The sequence below is a fragment of the Pinus tabuliformis genome, chromosome 3_2 (genome assembly GCF_031772625.1).
Source record: "Pinus tabuliformis cultivar Carrire ecotype Pingquan chromosome 3_2, CPIR1, whole genome shotgun sequence".
Taxonomy (NCBI): Eukaryota; Viridiplantae; Streptophyta; class Pinopsida; order Pinales; family Pinaceae; genus Pinus; species Pinus tabuliformis.
This window is the reverse complement of record NC_142302.1, coordinates 669,887,330-669,906,729: the sequence shown is the minus strand read 5'-3', so window position 1 is coordinate 669,906,729 and position 19,400 is coordinate 669,887,330. Positions and strand designations below refer to the sequence as shown.

Here is a 19,400-nt window from a genome sequence, read left to right as displayed (position 1 = left end):
GAAATGCTATCAAAACTTTTATCTCTTCCAAAACATAATTTAAAAACACATTGTGATATCTTGTCCATCTTTTACCTATCTAATGATAACCTAAAAATAACAAAACTTTGGTATTCTTCTTCTACAATGCCAAGATTTCAAATCATGATTCATACGTAGATAATCTACCATAAATTCCATAAATTTAAAAATGAATGCATATTTAAAACATGGTAAATGCTTAGAATTTTCATTATATACTGAATATCAGTACATTATGATATGAAATAAGGCAACATTTTTCATCCCTGTGGTGGAAAATAAGATCGAGGGAAGCAGCTAAGAGCCATGGACTGTTTTATGATTGAGAATGTTGCTGTAATCAATGCTTAACTGGCTACAATGGCTGCTAAAGTGGCAACAATGTACATTAACCAATACACAGGCTGTAGTATTGCTTTTTAAAATGTAGAGCCTATGTCCCTTGGGTTTTCTATCAAATAAGTCACTTGTCTCGTATATGTGATAAGCAGAGATGGGTAAACCAACACACAGAAAGCAAGCTGGAACGAAAAACCCAAATTTCTCATTATGGTACTAAAACTTGAGGATGAAGCACGAAGGTATGATGAAATACTAATAATTATGCCCTTGACATATAGCTTGGACCTGGATTGATTTCCTGTTGAAATGGCCCAAGTCTGCAAACATGGCCTCGGCACCTGGATCCAGTCAGAACAAAGCACTGATGTTAGTGTTTCTATTTGTATAGCTTTAACATAAATAATTGGGATGAAGTTACGAATTTTGTTTGAGAAAATCATTGGTATGCATTTAACAATTGAGTTAGAAAATAGTTCCAAGTATACTATATGATAAAATGAGACACATATCATCATGCGAATAATCAATACCTGTTATACATAAGACTACACCTGCAAGCATCACCCATCCTTATTAGTGACATTCATGAAAGTAATAGTATATATAATATGGGTTGAATGCCTTGAATGCTCTAGGATAATATTTCACAATATTATACTGTCCTATCATGATGTTGGTCACGAACCAGGCATTATGGGTGAGAACATGAAGCTAACTTTACTTGTACCGAGTACTTACACTCTAGATGAAACACCAATGTATTCAAAATGCTTCTGAGTACTCTAGGTGAAATTCGTAGCACTCAGTGCCATTCATTTCGATACAAAGACAAAACATGATTTTCGACTATGAAAATCTGAATAATGAGGAACTGGTTACCAGAAATTATGTAGCTTGCCTAACATCCCGTGGCACAAATATCCAACTGTGGATCCTCTTTCCAACAACTTAATTAGTCTTCTCACTTTTGGATTTGGGTACAACCTTGTATGGTATCTTGATTGCAGATTCCCCGAATATTTAGGGGAGCAGTTAAATATTTGACAGCATTTTTTATGTCGATTGCAGATTCTCCAAATATTTGGAGGCGCAGTTAAATTTTTGACTAAGTGTTTTATCTGGATTTCAGATTCCCCAAATATTTAATAATCTGGTGGACATAAAAACCATGGATACAACAAGAAGTCTTTACACCGGATGGCGGGCTGAAATGAATGGCAGATAGAGAAGATAACGTTTGATCATCTTGAAGGGGCAATGTAGAAAATATTCTGTTGACTTAGCCTAAGGATATTCACACTGATAGAGATACGTACGATTTGACATAATCTTTAAATGTTCAAATGACTCATGAAAATAACTGAATCATTTTAAATAAGAATTATCGTTGTCTTTAATGAACTGTACATATATATCAAAGCATTTCGAGGCCTATTAGAAGTGCACTCGAGAAAAATATATGTATAGACACACTGTTTTCTTTTTAATTGAAGTGAGGTTGGGTGTAATTCCATAAAAATGTCTTCCCTGACGAAGTCCATGCAATTTGTGGTTAATTTATTCACTACCCATGTAATTATATCTCTGATTATCACCTCACTTCAGCTGAATTGCAAGGCAGCACCTGCAAATGCCAGAGTGGAGTCCTTTCCAGGATATCATGGCAATATTAGTTATGAGATATATGTTGGGTAAGTGCCATATCTATCCAAGGTAAAGTATATTTATTCATGAATAAAGTCCATGTTCAAATGTAACAATAATTGAAAGTAACAAATTCAAAGTGCCAGATTTTTCACTGGAAAGAATATTTATTCATTAACACAGTCATGTTCAAAAATAGCATGCATGAATTTGCTCCTGTTTGTAAATAAACAATTAGCTATGTATTTATGCAAAGATTAAGAACATAACCAAAGAGTTCATAGCTTGTAGAAAGTTCATAGCTTGTAGAATGCATGCTTATATGACAAAGAAAGACAGAAAAACATAAAAGATATACAGATATCTAATTGTTATTCACAGACTGTGAATATATTTGAACAGAGTTTAATTTCTATGGATACTTAATAAATTTGGTGACAGTTGAAGCTAAAATATATTAAAGTCAAAATTGTTGCATGGAGAGTTCAAAATATGTAAAAGACTAGGAGCGAAAATTGTTATATGGAGTGCTTAAAGATGTGATTCTACCACTCTTATATTCTATTGGATGACCAATTAACTGCATGAAAGTTTTTGTGTTTTCTTTATATTCATGCAAGTATGTGACAGTTAGTGAGGCCAATGGAAGAGAACTTTTCTACTATTTTGTGAAGTCAGAAAGTAATCCAGCAAATGGTCCACTTCTTCTTTGGCTTGAGGGAGGTCCTGGTTGCACCGGTTTCACTGGATTTGTCTATGAGATTGGTCAGCTATGGGAATTCTTGCTCTTATTGTCTGTTTCAATGCTCAAAGTTGCTATTTACTGAATGAATTTTGATCTTGTACATATTAAGTTTTCAAATTTGTAATCTGGCCATGGGAACGGCTTGTTCAAATGGCTAATTGTACGCTCACTTTTACCCATGTTGTTGGAATTGGCACCCAAAACCGAGTCAACTGCTGTTATAATTAGGCTTATGCAATACTAAGATATCATTGTAAACCAAAGAATAACGGAAATCGATAAATTATGGATTTCATACTCTTGAAACATTACCTATTCATTGTTCAGCATTGATCGTGAAAAGATAATGCACTTGCCAGACTTGCAATGCTAGGCAGGGTGGGAGACTATTTTGATGGAATCCTTGTGTACAGAAAAACAGAACATAATAGTGATTTTTAGACATTTGTAAAATAAAATGATAGAGATCTTCTAGTATTTATCCCAAAGTTTTTGTCCTATTACAGGTCCAATGAGTTTTGATCTCAGTAACAATTCTGGGAGTTTTCCCACACTCATCCCCAATCCACACTCTTGGACTAAGCTTGGCGTTCAAGGCTCCTGCCTTTGCCACTATGGATATAATGAAATGTTATCAATTAGGGCACCAATTTTTTTTCCCTCTTTCAAACATTAGTCAAGTGAGCATACTAGATTATGTCACTGATAAAGCATCTTTGTTATCAACTTTTATGTTTTGTTGCTTTCATCACTTTGGAATTTGCCATTATTAAATTGTTTCTCATCCAACTTGGACTTAACTTGGATGCCACTGAATGTATAAATTTTTGTTGTAATGGATTAACCTTGAATGGTTTTGCACATGTAGGTCTCCAACATTCTTTTTGTTGATTCTCCAGTTGGGACTGGTTTTTCTTACTCCAATACAGCTACAGATTACAAGACTGGAGATTTTAAGGCTGCTTCAGATATACATACTTTCCTCATAAAGGTTTTCAGTTCTATCACGCTACAAAAAATTAGTTTACAAGTGTATAGATTTTTGTGAATCTCAGTACAGTTTATAATCTTGGATGTAGTGGTTTGAAGCATTCCCTGAGTTTCTATCTAATCCATTTTATGTCGGAGGGGAATCTTATTGTGGTATTAATATTCCAATGGTGGTACAGGAAATAGTAAATGGTAAAGCACACACGACCCATGTTTTGTTATTCAGTTGACTTCTTGGATTCTCTGTTTTTGGAATAGGCTGGAATTTCTTTGTGGCAGCAGGAGTCCTATAAGTTGATTTGAGGTTGCATTTCAGGAAAACATATGTTCTAGACATTGTATTTTTCTTAATACAATTTGTTTTATGATTGATACTTTGATGCTTGACCATTGCAACCTCTCTTTCTTGGCTATGACAGGAAATGAAGCAGGTATTAAACCAACCTTGAACATTAAGGTCAAAACTCTTTGCTAATAATTGAAATTCATAGCTTTCTTCATTCAGGTCTCTCCAAAATATGTTGGTGACTATGAACAATGTTATGTTCTTTAGGAATTTTACTAGATGGTCTCATGGTCTGACTTCTTGCATGGCTAGTTTTTCAGGGTTATCTAGTTGGAAATGGGATGGCAGATGAAGTATTTGACAACTCAGAGGTGCCTTTTGCAGATGGAAAGGGACTTATTTCTGACGAATTATACCAGGTGTGTACCTTGCAATGTTAAAATAAGAGACCATGAAATCATAGGCACACCATGCTGTCTGCATAATGCAACTTGAAATTTCCAATAAAAAGATTAAAATCATTTCATCTTGTCTCTGAATAAAACGAAGAATGAATGAAGAAAAGTTACCGAATAGTTTCCAAAGGACCCACTGCAGTTTTAGCCATGGCCCCGGACAAAGCTCCACTGGTAAACTCTCTAAATGATCTGCCTTTGAATAAAGTCTGCATGCATATCAAGATTAATAGGTGAGAGAAATTGGGATTCCCATATCAATATGAAGAGACAGAGCAGTCGGAGGGTCAGCATTTTCTTCAAGTCCATGCAATTTGTGGTTAATTTATTCACTACCCATGTAACTATATCTCTGATTATCACCTCACTTCAGCTGAATTGCAAGGCAGCACCTGCAAATGCCAGAGTGGAGTCCTTTCCAGGATATCATGGCAATATTAGTTATGAGATATATGCTGGGTAAGTGCCATATCTATCCAAGGTAAAGTATATTTATTCATGAATAAAGTCCATGTTCAAATGTAACAATAATTGAAAGTAACAAATTCAAAGTGCCAGATTTTTCACTGGAAAGAATATTTATTCATTAACACAGTCATGTTCAAAAATTGCATGCATGAATTTGCTCCTGTTTGTAAATAAACAATTAGCTGTGTATTTATGCAAAGATTAAGAACATAACCAAAGAGTTCATAGCTTGTAGAATGTTCATAGCTTGTAGAATGCATGCTTATATGACAAAGAAAGACAGAAAAACATAAAATATATACAGATATCTAATTGTTATGCACAGACTGTGAATATGTTTGAACATAGTTTAATTTCTATGGATACTTAATAAATTTGGTGACAATTGAAGCTAAAAAATATTAAAGTCAAAATTGTTGCATGGAGAGTTCAAAATATGTAAAAGACTAGGAGCGAAAATTGTTATATGGAGTGCTTAAAGATGTGATTCTACCACTCTTATATTCTATTGGATGACCAATTAACTGCTTGAAAGTCTTTGTGTTTTCTTCATATTCATGCAGGTATGTGACAGTTAGTGAGGCCAATGGAAGAGAACTTTTCTACTATTTTGTGAATTCAGAAAGTAATCGAGCAAATGATCCACTTCTTCTTTGGCTTGAGGGAGGTCCTGGTTGCACCGGTTTCACTGGATTTGTCTATGAGATTGGTCAGCTATGGGAATTCTTGCTCTTATTGTCTGTTTTAATGCTCAAAGTTGCTATTTACTGAATGAATTTTGATCTTGTACATATTAAGTTTTCAAATTGTGTAATCTGGCCATGGGAACGACTTGTTCAAATGGCTAACTGTAAGCTCACTTTTACCTATGTTGTTGGAATTGGCACCCAAAACCGAGTCAACTGCTGGCACCCATGTTTTGTTATTCAGTTGACTTCTTGGATTCTCTGTTTTTGGAATAGGCTGGAATTTCTTTGTGGCAGCAGGAGTCCTATAAGTTGATTTGAGGTTGCATTTCAGGAAAACATATGTTCTAGACATTGTATTTTTCTTAATACAATTTGTTTTATGATTGATACTTTGATGTTTGACCGTTGCAACCTCTCTTTCTTGGCTATGACAGGAAATGGAGCATGTATTAAACCAACCTTGAACATTAAGGTCAAAACTCTTTGCTAATAATTGAAATTCATAGCTTTCTTCATTCATGCCTCTCCAAAATATGTTGGTGACTATGAACAGCGTTATGTTCGTTAGGAATTTTACTAGATGGTCTCATGGTCTGACTTCTTGCATGGCTAGTTTTTCAGGGTTATCTGGTTGGAAATGGGATGGCAGATGAAGTATTTGACAACTCAGAGGTGCCTTTTGCAGATGTAAAGGGACTTATTTCTGACGAATTATACCAGGTGTGTACCCTGCAACGTTAAAATAAGAGACCATGAAATCATAGGCACACCAGGCTGTCTGCATAATGCAACCTGAAATTTCCGATAAAAAGATTAAAAAAATTTCATCTTGTCTTTGAATAAAACGAAGAATGAATGAAGAAAAGTTACCGGATAGTTTCCAAAGGACCCACTGCAGTTTTAGCCATGGCCCCAGACAAAGCTCCACTGGTAAACTCTCTAAATGATCTACCTTTGAATAAAGTCTGCATGCATATCAAGATTAATAGGTGAGAGAAATTGGGATTCCCATATCAATATAAAGAGACAGAGCAGTCGAAGGGCCAGCATTTTCTTCAAGTCCATGCAATTTGTGGTCAATTTATTCACTACCCATGTAATTATATCTCTGATTATCACCTCACTTCAGCTGAATTGCAAGGCAGCACCTTCAAATGCCAGAGTGGAGTCCTTTCCAGGATATCATGGAAATATTAGTTATGAGATATATGCTGGGTAAGTGCCATATCTATCCAAGGTAAAGTATATTTATTCATGAATAAAGTCCATGTTCAAATGTAACAATAATTGAAAGTAACAAATTCAAAGTGCCAGATTTTTCACTGGCAAGAATATTTATTCATTAACACAGTCATGTTCAAAAATAGCATGCATGAATTTTCTCCTGTTTGTAAATAAACAATTAGCTATGTATTTATGCAAAGATTAAGAACATAACCAAAGAGTTCATAGCTTGTAGAATGTTCATAGCTTGTAGAATGCATGCTTATATGGCAAAGAAAGACAGAAAAACATAAAATATATACAGATATCTAATTCTTATGCATAGACTGTGAATATGTTTGAACAGAGTTTAATTTCTATGGATACTTAATAAATTTGGTGACAATTGAAGCTAAAAAATATTAAAGTCAAAATTGTTGCATGGAGAGTTCAAAATATGTAAAATACTAGGAGTGAAAATTGTTATATGGAGTGCTTAAAGATGTGATTCTACAACTCTTATATTCTATTGGATGACCAATTAAGTGCATGAAAGTCTTTGTGTTTTCTTCATATTCATGCAGGTATGTGACAGTTAGTGAGGCCAATGGAAGAGAACTTTTCTACTATTTTGTGAAGTCAGAAAGTAATCCAGCAAATGATCCACTTCTTCTTTGGCTTGAGGGAGGTCTTGGTTGCACCGGTTTCACTGGATTTGTCTATGAGATTGGTCAGCTATGGGAATTCTTGCTCTTATTATCTGTTTCAATGCTCAAAGTTGCTATTTACTGAATGAATTTTGATCTCGTACATATTAAGTTTTCAAATTGTGTAATCTGGCCATGGGAACAGCTTGTTCAAATGGCTAACTGTAAGCTCACTTTTACCCATGTTGTTGGAATTGGCACCCAAAACCGAGTCAACTGCTATTATAATTAGGCTTATGCAATACTAAGATATCATTGTAAACCAAAGAATAACGGAAATCGATAAATTATGGATTCCATACTCTTGAAACATTACCTATTCAATGTTCAGCATTGATCGTGAAAAGATAATGCACTTGCCAGACTTGCAAGGCTAGGCAGGGTGGGAGGCTATTTTGATGGAATCCTTGTGTAGAGAAAAACAAAACATAATAGTGATTTTTAGAAATTTGTAAAATAAAATGATAGAGATTTTCTAATATTTATCCCAAAGTTTTTCTCCTATTGCAGGTCCAATGAGTTTTGATCTCAGTAACAATTCTAGGAGTTTGCCCACGCTCATCCCCAATCCACACTCTTGGAGTAAGCTTGGCGTTCAAGGCTTCTGCCTCTGCCACTATGGTTATAATGAAATGTTTTCAATTAGGGCACCAAATTTTTTTTCCTCTTTCAAACATTCGTCAAGTGAGCATACTAGATTATGTCACTGATAAAGCATCTCTGTTATCAACTTTTATGTTCTGTTGCTTTCATCACTTTGGAATTTGCCATTATTAAATTGTTTCTCATCCAACTTGGACTTAACTTGGATGCCACTGAATGTATAAATTTTTGTTGTAATGGATTAACCTTGAATGGTTTTGCACATGTAGGTCTCCAACATTCTTTTTGTTGATTCTCCAGTTGGGACTGGTTTTTCTTACTCCAATACAGCTACAGATTACAAGACTGGAGATTTTAAGGCTGCTTCAGATATACATACTTTCCTCATAAAGGTTTTCATTTCTATCACGCTACAAAAAATTAGTTTACAAGTCTATAGATTTTTGTGAATCTCAGTACAGTTTATAATCTTGGATGTAGTGGTTTGAAGCATTCCCTGAGTTTCTATCTAATCCATTTTATGTCGGAGGGGAATCTTATTGTGGTATTAATATTCCAATGGTGATACAGGAAATATTAAATGGTGAAGCACACAGGACCCATGTTTTTTTATTCAGTTGACTTCTTGGATTCTCTGTTTTTGGAATAGGCTGGAATTTCTTTGTGGCAGCAGGAGTCCTATAAGTTGATTTGAGGTTGCATTTCAGGAAGACATATGTTCTAAACATTGTATTTTTCTTAATACAATTTGTTTTATGATTGATACTTTGATGCTTGACTGTTGCAACCTCTCTTTCTTGGCTATGACATGAAATGAAGCAGGTATTAAACCAACCTTGAACATTAAGGTCGAAACTCTTTGTTAATAATTGAAATTCATAGCTTTCTTCATTCAGGCCTCTCTAAAATATGTTGGTGACTATGAACAGCGTTATGTTCGTTATGAATTTTACTAGATGGTCTCATGGTCTGAATTCTTGCATGGCTATTTTTTCAGGGTTATCTGGTTGGAAATGGGATGGATGATGAAGTATTTGACAACTCAGAGGTGCGTAAAGCACACACGACCCATGTTTTGTTTTTCAGTTGACTTCTTGGATTCTCTATTTTTGGAATAGGCTGGAATTTCTTTGTGGCAGCGGGAGTCCTACAAGTTGATTTGAGGTTGCATTTCAGGAAAACATATGTTCTAGACATTGTATTTTTCTTAATACAATTTGTTTTATGATTGATACTTTGATGCTTGACCGTTGCAACCTCTCTTTCTTGGCTATGACAGGAAATGAAGCAGGTATTAAACCAACCTTGAACATTAAGGTCAAAACTCTTTGCTAATAATTGAAATTCATATCTTTCTTCACTCAGGTCTCTCCAAAATATGTTGGTGACTATGAACAACGTTATGTTCTTTAGGAATTTTACTAGATGGTCTCATGGTCTGACTTCTTGCATGGCTAGTTTTTCAGGGTTATCTGGTTGGAAATGGGATGGCAGAGGAAGTATTTGACAACTCAGAGGTGCCTTTTGCAGATGGAAAGGGACTTATTTCTGACGAATTATACCAGGTGTGTACCCTGCAACGTTAAAATAAGAGACCATGAAATCATAGGCACACCATGTTGTCTGCATAATGCAACTTGAAATTTCCAATAAAAAGATTAAAATCATTTCATCTTGTCTCTGAATAAAACGAAGAATGAATGAAGAAAAGTTACCGAATAGTTTCCAAAGGACCCACTGTAGTTTTAGCCATGGCCCCGAACAAAGCTCCACTGGTAAACTCTCTAAATGATCTTCCTTTGAATAAAGTCTGCATGCATATCAAGATTAATAGGTGAGAGAAATTGGGATTCCCATATCAATATGAAGAGACAGAGCAGTCGGAGGGTCAGAATTTTCTTCAAGTCCATGCAATTTGTGGTTAATTTATTCACTACCCATGTAACTATATCTCTGATTATCACCTCACTTCAGCTGAATTGCAACGCAACACCTGCAAATGCCAGAGTGGAGTCCTTTCCAGGATATCATGGCAATATTAGTTATGAGATATATTCTGGGTAAGTGCCATATCTATCCAAGGTAAAGTATATTTATTCATGAATAAAGTCCATGTTCAAATGTAACAATAGTTGAAAGTAACAAATTCAAAGTGCCAGATTTTTCACTGGAAAGAATATTTATTCATTAACACAGTCATGTTCAAAAATTGCATGCATGATTTTGCTCCTGTTTGTAAATAAACAATTAGCTGTGTATTTATGCAAAGATTAAGAACATAACCAAAGAGTTCATAGCTTGTAGAATGTTCATAGCTTGTAGAATGCATGCTTATATGACAAAGAAAGACAGAAAAACATAAAAGATATACAGATATCTAATTGTTATGCACAGACTGTGAATATGTTTGAACAGAGTTTAATTTCTATGGATACTTAATAAATTTGGTGACAATTGAAGCTAAAAAATATTAAAGTCAAAATTGTTGCATGGAGAGTTCAAAATATGTAAAAGACTAGGAGCGAAAATTGTTATATGGAGTGCTTAAAGATGTGATTCTACCACTCTTATATTCTATTGGATGACCAATTAACTGCTTGAAAGTCTTTGTGTTTTCTTCATATTCATGCAGGTATGTGACAGTTAGTGAGGCCAATGGAAGAGAACTTTTCTACTATTTTGTGAAGTCAGAAAGTAATCCAGCAAATGATCCACTTCGTCTTTGGTTTGAGGGAGGTCCTGGTTGCATCGGTTTCACTGGATTTGTCTATGAGATTGGTCAGCTATGGGAATTCTTGCTCTTATTGTCTGTTTTAATGCTCAAAGTTGCTATTTACTGAATGAATTTTGATCTTGTACATATTAAGTTTTCAAATTGTGTAATCTGGCCATGGGAACGACTTGTTCAAATGGCTAACTGTAAGCTCACTTTTACCCATGTTGTTGGAATTGGCACCCAAAACCAAGTCAACTGCTGGCACCCATGTTTTGTTATTCAGTTGACTTCTTGGATTCTCTGTTTTTGGAATAGGATGGAATTTCTTTGTGGCAACAGGAGTCCTATAAGTTGATTTGAGGTTGCATTTCAGGAAAACATATGTTCTAGACATTGTATTTTTCTTAATACAATTTGTTTTATGATTGATACTTTGATGTTTGACCGTTGCAACCTCTCTTTCTTGGCTATGACAGGAAATGAAGCAAGTATTAAACCAACCTTGAACATTAAGGTCAAAACTCTTTGCTAATAATTGAAATTCATAGCTTTCTTCATTCATGCCTCTCCAAAAGATGTTGGTGACTATGAACAACGTTATGTTCGTTAGGAATTTTACTAGATGGTCTCATGGTCTGACTTCTTGCATGGCTAGTTTTTCAGGGTTATCTGATTGGAAATGGGATGGCAGATGAAGTATTTGACAACTCAGAGGTGCCTTTTGCAGATGGAAAGGGACTTATTTCTGACGAATTATACCAGGTGTGTACCCTGCAACGTTAAAATAAGAGACCATGAAATCATAGGCACACCATGCTGTCTGCATAATGCAACTTGAAATTTCCGATAAAAAGATTAAAAAATTTTCATCTTGTCTCTGAATAAAACGAAGAATGAATGAAGAAAAGTTACCGGATAGTTTCCAAAGGACCCACTGCAGTTTTAGCCATGGCCCCGGACAAAGCTCCACTGGTAAACTCTCTAAATGATCTGCCTTTGAATAAAGTCTGCATGCATATCAAGATTAATAGGTGAGAGAAATTGGGATTCCCATATTAATATAAAGAGACAGAGCAGTCGAAGGGTCAGCATTGTCTTCAAGTCCATGCAATTTGTGGTTAATTTATTCACTACCCATGTAATTATATCTCTGATTATCACCTCACTTCAGCTGAATTGCAAGGCAGCACCTGCAAATGCTAGAGTGGAGTCCTTTCCAGGATATCATGGCAATATTAGTTATGAGATATATGTTGGGTAAGTGCCATATCTATCCAAGGTAAAGTATATTTATTCATGAAAAAAGTCCATGTTCAAATTTAACAATAATTGAAAGTAACAAATTCAAAGTGCCAGATTTTTCACTCGCAAGAATATTTATTCATTAACACAGTCATGTTCAAAAATAGCATGCATGAATTTGCTCCTGTTTGTAAATAAACAATTAGCTATGTATTTATGCAAAGATTAAGAACATAACCAAAGAGTTCATAGCTTGTAGAATGTTCATAGCTTGTAGAATGCATGCGTATATGGCAAAGAAAGACAGAAAAACATAAAAGATATACAGATATCTAATTGTTATGCACAGACTGTGAATATGTTTGAACAAAGTTTAATTTCTATGGATACTTAATAAATTTGGTGACAACTGAAGCTAAAAAATATTAAAGTCAAAATTGTTGCATGGAGAGTTCAAAATATGTAAAAGGCTAGGAGCGAAAATTGTTATATGGAGTGCTTAAAGATGTGATTCTACAACTCTTATATTCTATTGGATGACCAATTAACTGCATGAAAGTCTTTGTGTTTTCTTCATATTCATGCAGGTATGTGACAGTTAGTGAGGCCAATGGAAGAGAACTTTTCTACTATTTTGTGAAGTCAGAAAGTAATCCAACAAATGATCCACTTCTTCTTTGGCTTGAGGGAGGTCCTGGTTGCACCGGTTTCACTGGATTTGTCTATGAGATTGGTCAGCTATGGGAATTCTTGCTCTTATTGTCTGTTTCAATGCTCAAAGTTGTTATTTACTGAATGAATTTTGATCTCGTACATATTAAGTTTTCAAATTGTGTAATCTGGCCATGGGAACGGCTTGTTCAAATGGCTAACTGTAAGCTCACTTTTACCCATGTTGTTGGAATTGGCACCCAAAACCGAGTCAACTGCTATTATAATTAGGCTTATGCAATACTAAGATATTATTGTAAACCAAAGAATAACGGAAATCGATAAATTATGGATTTCATACTCTTGAAACATTACCTATTCAATGTTCAGCATTGATCGTGAAAAGATAATGCACTTGCCAGACTTGCAAGGCTAGGCAGGGTGGGAGGCTATTTTGATGGAATCCTTGTGTAGAGAAAAACAGAACATAATAGTGATTTTTAGAAATTTGTAAAATAAAATGATAGAGATTTTCTAATATTTATCCCAAAGTTTTTCTCCTATTGCAGGTCCAATGAGTTTTGATCTCAGTAACAATTCTAGGAGTTTGCCCACGCTCATCCCCAATCCACACTCTTGGACTAAGCTTGGCGTTCAAGGCTTCTGCCTCTGCCACTATGGTTATAATGAAATGTTTTCAATTAGGGCACCAAATTTTTTTCCCTCTTTCAAACATTCGTCAAGTGAGCATACTAGATCATGTCACTGATAAAGCATCTATGTTATCAACTTTTATGTTATGTTGCTTTCATCACTTTGGAATTTGCCATTATTAAATTGTTTCTCATCCAACTTGGACTTAACTTGGATGCCACTGAATGTATAAATTTTTGTTGTAATGGATTAACCTTGAATGGTTTTGCACATGTAGGTCTCCAACATTCTTTTTTTTTATTCTCCAGTTGGGACTGGTTTTTCTTACTCCAATACAGCTACAGATTACAAGACTGGAGATTTTAAGGCTGCTTCAGATATACATACTTTCCTCATAAAGGTTTTTAGTTCTATCACGCTACACAAAATTAGTTTACAAGTGTATAGATTTTTGTGAATCTCAGTACAGTTTATAATCTTGGATGTAGTGGTTTGAAGCATTCCCTGAGTTTCTATCTAATCCATTTTATGTCGGAGGGGAATCTTATTGTGGTATTAATATTCCAATGGTGGTATAGGAAATAGTAAATGGTAAAGCACACACGACCCATGTTTTTTTATTCAGTTGACTTCTTGGATTCTCTGTTTTTGGAATAGGCTGGAATTTCTTCGTGGCAGCTGGAGTCCTATAAGTTGATTTGAGGTTGCATTTCAGGAAAACATATGTTCTAAACATTGTATTTTTCTTAATACAATTTGTTTTATGATTGATACTTTGATGCTTGACTGTTGCAACCTCTCTTTCTTGGCTATGGCATGAAATGAAGCAGGTATTAAACCAACCTTGAACATTAAGGTCAAAACTCTTTGCTAATAATTGAAATTCATAGCTTTCTTCATTCAGGCCTCTCTAAAATATGTTGGTGACTATGAACAGTGTTATGTTCGTTAGGAATTTTACTAGATGGTCTCATGGTCTGACTTCTTGCATGGCTAGTTTTTCAGGGTTATCTGGTTGGAAATGGGATGGCAGATGAAGTATTTGACAACTCAGAGGTGCCTTTTGCAGATGGAAAGTGACTTATTTCTGACGAATTATACCAGGTGTGTACCCTGCAACGTTAAAATAAGAGACCATGAAATCATAGGCACACCATGCTTTCTGCATAATGCAACTTGAAATTTCCAATAAAAATATTAAAAACATTTCATCTTGTCTCTGAATAAAACGAAGAATGAATGAAGAAAAGTTACCGGATAGTTTCCAAAGGACCCACTGCAGTTTTAGCCATGGCCCCGGACAAAGCTCCACTGGTAAACTCTCTAAATGATCTGCCTCTGAATAAAGCCTGCATGCATATCAAGATTAATAGGTGAGAGAAATTGGGATTCCCATATCAATATAAAGAGACAGAGCAGTCGGAGGGTCGTCATTTTCTTCAAGTAAAATTTACTGCGGTGGGTTTAGTATGAAATTCTCTCTACTCGGTTCAGTAAATAATACTTAAATCATTGGGATTGAAATTTGAAATTGAGGATCTCCAATGTTCTACTCTGGAGTCTGTACCAAGGGTAGAAAAGCATACTTACTTGGAATGCTTTGCGCAGATCAGAAGCCTGAAAATTTTCTTTGCTGGGTAGTTTGTCTAACTTTGCCGTGAAACACAAACGAGGACTTGAGGAAGATTGGGACCGATACATTCGAGCAAGTGCTCGGGGAAGGAAGTAGTTGATGTTGTGGCGAAGCCGCCGCTTTGATCGACATTACAGAGTCCGTCTTCTATAAATTCTTACCAAACTCTCAACTCAACAATGGAGATTTGAGAGTTGCGATTTTTATAACGTTTCGGTGGAATCAATCCGATGGCTGAAACAATTTTAATCGTCTAACAACTAAATCAAGCGCTCAGAAATGGACACGTAACCTCAAAGGAGAGTTGGTTTCAGAGAGGAACCCTTTACGGTGTAAATATGAAATCTAAGACCCAGGAAAAAGTGAGTAGGCAAGTTCCTGTCATAATTTCGATTTGAATGTAAAAAAACACTAATATCCCGACTTCAAGTTAGTCAACCAATTGGACCTTTTCAAAGCGGTTCCTATTCAAAGGACAAAACTTCTATACTCAGATGTGTCATTGCATTTCACATTTCAACTCCAACATAGCCTGTTTGGATTTTCTGGTATCGCAGTTTTATATATTCCGGTATCTACTCTACCCTAGAACAATACGGGTTCGTTTCAGTGTATCACCCACATAAATTCTCTGCTTTCTGTCTACTACGATTTAGTTAGGCCTGATTATTCGATTTGGTACGTCCCCGGAAAAGTTTTCTGAAGGCCCATCTCTATAACTGATATTAGGTAACTCCTATGTAACCAGAAACGGAAACGAAATGAGAAACGACAACCGTACTAGAAACCGGGTTTGGAAACTCAAGAAAGCCAGGAGAGATAAAATGAAAATAAAAATGAAAAATGTAAAGATAGTTTTAATTAAATAATAGAGTTTAGGCTTCTGTGATCCATATTAATTTAGAGAAAGATTTCGGCGAAAATCACATGGAATGACATTTGTCGACGCGTTTCGAACCAACCAGTGTGGTTCATCGTCAGGACAAGTTGAAGAACAGATCTAGCGTAGCATGTTATATAGACCGAGTAGAGCCTCCAACGGCTAGTTTGACCAGCCGCTAATAATGACCAATAGTCAAAACAAATAAATTAATTAATTAATTAATAAAAATTAAAGTATAGTAATTAAAAATAATAATAAACCCTAAAAATAATAAAAGAGAATAAAATAAAAAATAATCCAATAAAACCCAACTGAATGACCAAAGGTAAAGAATAAATACCTAAATGAAAAATAAATAATAAGAATAGAAATAGAAATAAAACAATTAATAAAAAGTAATAGTAATAATAGTAATAATAATAATAAATTAATTAATTAAAACTAAAAATTAATAATAAAATACTAAGTGACTTAAAATAATAACCAAAATAGTACGAAAAATAATAAAAAATAAAAGGAATAAAATGAGGATAAACAAAACTGAAAGAAAAATATAAAAATAATAGTATAAATAGATAAATAAATAAAATAATTAAAATAACTAAATTAATAATAATTTTTTTTTTTTTTTTTTTTTTTACTAATAATAATAAAAATAATAATAAAATAAAGTAATCAAGTAATAAATAAAGGAATAAAACCCAACTGAATGACCAAAGGTAAAGGATAAATACCTAAATGAAAATAAAAAATATATAAGAATAGAAATACAAATAAATTAATTAGTAATAAAAATATTAAAATAATAATAAATTAATTAAAACTACCAATTAGTAATAATAGGAGAATTAAAATAATAATACGAGAAATAATAAAATAAAAAGAATAAAATTAAATTGAATAACCAAATAAGGATAAAACAGAAAGAAAAATAAAAATAATAGTATTTTCCCTGCCCTCTCCTCCTAGTGTTGGGTCCCTGCCCTCTCCTCCTAGTGTTTTCCGTCCTCGTTGGTTTTTATATTGTTCTCTTTTTTATGTTATCGTCATTATTTCGCCCCTCATTATTTTTATAGGCCTCGGTGTAGCTTTTCTTCTTATATTGCTTTTCTATTTTACTATTTAACTCGCTATTTTGATTGTATTTAACTGTATACAACTCTATACACCTTTTTTCCCTTTTATTTTCTTTCTTTATTTGTTTTTATTATTATTATTATTATTATTATTATTATTATTAGTAAAAAAATTTATTAATTTTATTTATTTATTTATTTATACATACTATTATTTTTATTTTTCTTTCTGTTTTATCCTTATTTGGTTATTCAATTTAATTTTATTCTTTTTATTTTATTATTTCTCGTATTATTATTTTAATTCTCCTATTATTACTAATTGGTAGTTTTAATTAATTTATTATTATTTTAATATTTTTATTACTAATTAATTTATTTGTATTTCTATTCTTATATATTTTTTATTTTCATTTAGGTATTTATCCTTTACCTTTGGTCATTCAGTTGGGTTTTATTCCTTTATTTATTACTTGATTACTTTATTTTATTATTATTTTTATTATTATTAGTAAAAAATAAAAAATAAAAAAAAATTATTATTAATTTAGTTATTTTAATTATTTTATTTATTTATCTATTTATACTATTATTTTTATATTTTTCTTTCAGTTTTGTTTATCCTCATTTTATTCCTTTTATTTTTTATTATTTTTCGTACTATTTTGGTTATTATTTTAAGTCACTTAGTATTTTATTATTAATTTTTAGTTTTAATTAATTAATTTATTATTATTATTACTATTATTACTATTACTTTTTATTAATTGTTTTATTTCTATTTCTATTCTTATTATTTATTTTTCATTTAGGTATTTATTCTTTACCTTTGGTCATTCAGTTGGGTTTTATTGGATTATTTTTTATTTTATTCTCTTTTATTATTTTTAGGGTTTATTATTATTTTTAATTACTATACTTTAATTTTAATTAATTAATTAATTAATTTATTTGTTTTGACTATTGGTCGGCTGGTCAAACTAGCCGTTGGAGGCTCTACTCGGTCTATATAACATGCTATGCTAGATCTGTTCTTCAACTTGTCCTGACGATGAACCACACTGGTTGGTTCGAAACGCGTCGACAAATGACATTCCATGTGATTTTCGCCGAAATCTTTCTCTAAAATAGATAGTTTTAATTTTCAATATAGTTTCAACTAAATTTCCAGCCCAAATTTTATTAAAAAACTAAATAATTTGAATACCAAACTGATGATTAGCAAATTGACTATTAAATATATACATTATTATGCCGCCTAATCAATTAAGTGTATACATTCTTATGCATTTTGTAAGTTAGATTAATTATTGTTTCTTTAAAAATATATTTAAAAATATATATAGATAACTATAGACCATAAATAGAATTTGCAATTAAATGTAAACTTCTTGAGCTACATATGGAATAGTTTTTAAACTATAAACTTTAACATGAATTTTAATAATATAAAACAAATCAACTAAAAAAAGGCAATAGTACAGAAATGAATAACTTTCTTTCTGTATACTTGGCATAGGCCTCTACTTAAATGAATTTAGACATGAAATCTACAATAAAGAGTGAAAATACAGGACTGAGAACCACCTGCAAAAGAGCGAACTACTACCCGTAAAAGATTTCCCATAAAATATATGCACTAGTTAACTAAAACGACTGTAAAAAAACGGCGTTTCGGTCTGGTCTCGTTTCTTACACGGTTTTACGAGGAATTCTGGTAACACAGGGTAACTCATATTAGGTGTAGAAACTTCAAAGGAAATGAACAAAACTACTTATTTATTACAACTATAGAATATCACTGTGGTATAACCGATCTTAGATAAAGAATGGGAATGAGCTAAACTGCTTTTTTATTAAAATGGTACACAAGGCCAAAATCTCATTGTGGCAGAACACGGAAAAGTTAGTTGAAAGGAAAACATTTTAATCTTAATCTCAGCCTCAAGACACATGAACAAGAACTAATGTATTTATATTTATGTCATAAAAGTGAATGACGACCCTTTTCCTGAGACTGTAATTGTTTCTTCGTATGCTGCCTTGATTTGACTGGCAGGTGATCGCATTACGAGATCTACAAAGCACTGAATGCTTCAGCCAAGGCGCGCTGCTTGCTCGGATCAGGAATCCACCAGAGCGACCTTTCTCGTCTCTCCTCCGATTCAGCTTCTTTTTCACTGTCTGGCTTCTCTAATTCCCTTAGAGAAGGAACACAGACTTGTGCAGGCACTGGAAAAATATCCTCCTGTTCAAATAAAATGAACACCCATTTCAAAAACACGTCGTGTAACGTCTGACATTAACATGTGAAATGCAAGAATATGTATCAATTTAGGAAAGGTAAGGGAATTTTGAGTGTGTACGTCTTCGTTTTGGTTTGACTCTGCAT

General features: G+C 33.4%; 1 protein-coding gene across 1 annotated transcript; it reads left to right on the top strand.

Annotated features, from left to right (window-relative positions):
• Positions 1–6,703: 6,703 nt before the first annotated feature.
• On the top strand, positions 6,704–10,993 carry LOC149182426 (serine carboxypeptidase 1-like). The gene is made up of 8 exons (XM_089414551.1): positions 6,704–6,855; positions 7,428–7,573; positions 8,061–8,143; positions 8,423–8,545; positions 9,151–9,201; positions 9,620–9,718; positions 10,128–10,213; positions 10,786–10,993. The coding sequence occupies exons 1-8, from the start codon at positions 6,704–6,706 to the stop codon at positions 10,991–10,993; spliced, it is 948 nt and encodes a 315-aa protein (XP_089270677.1).
• The last annotated feature ends 8,407 nt before the right edge of the window (positions 10,994–19,400 follow it).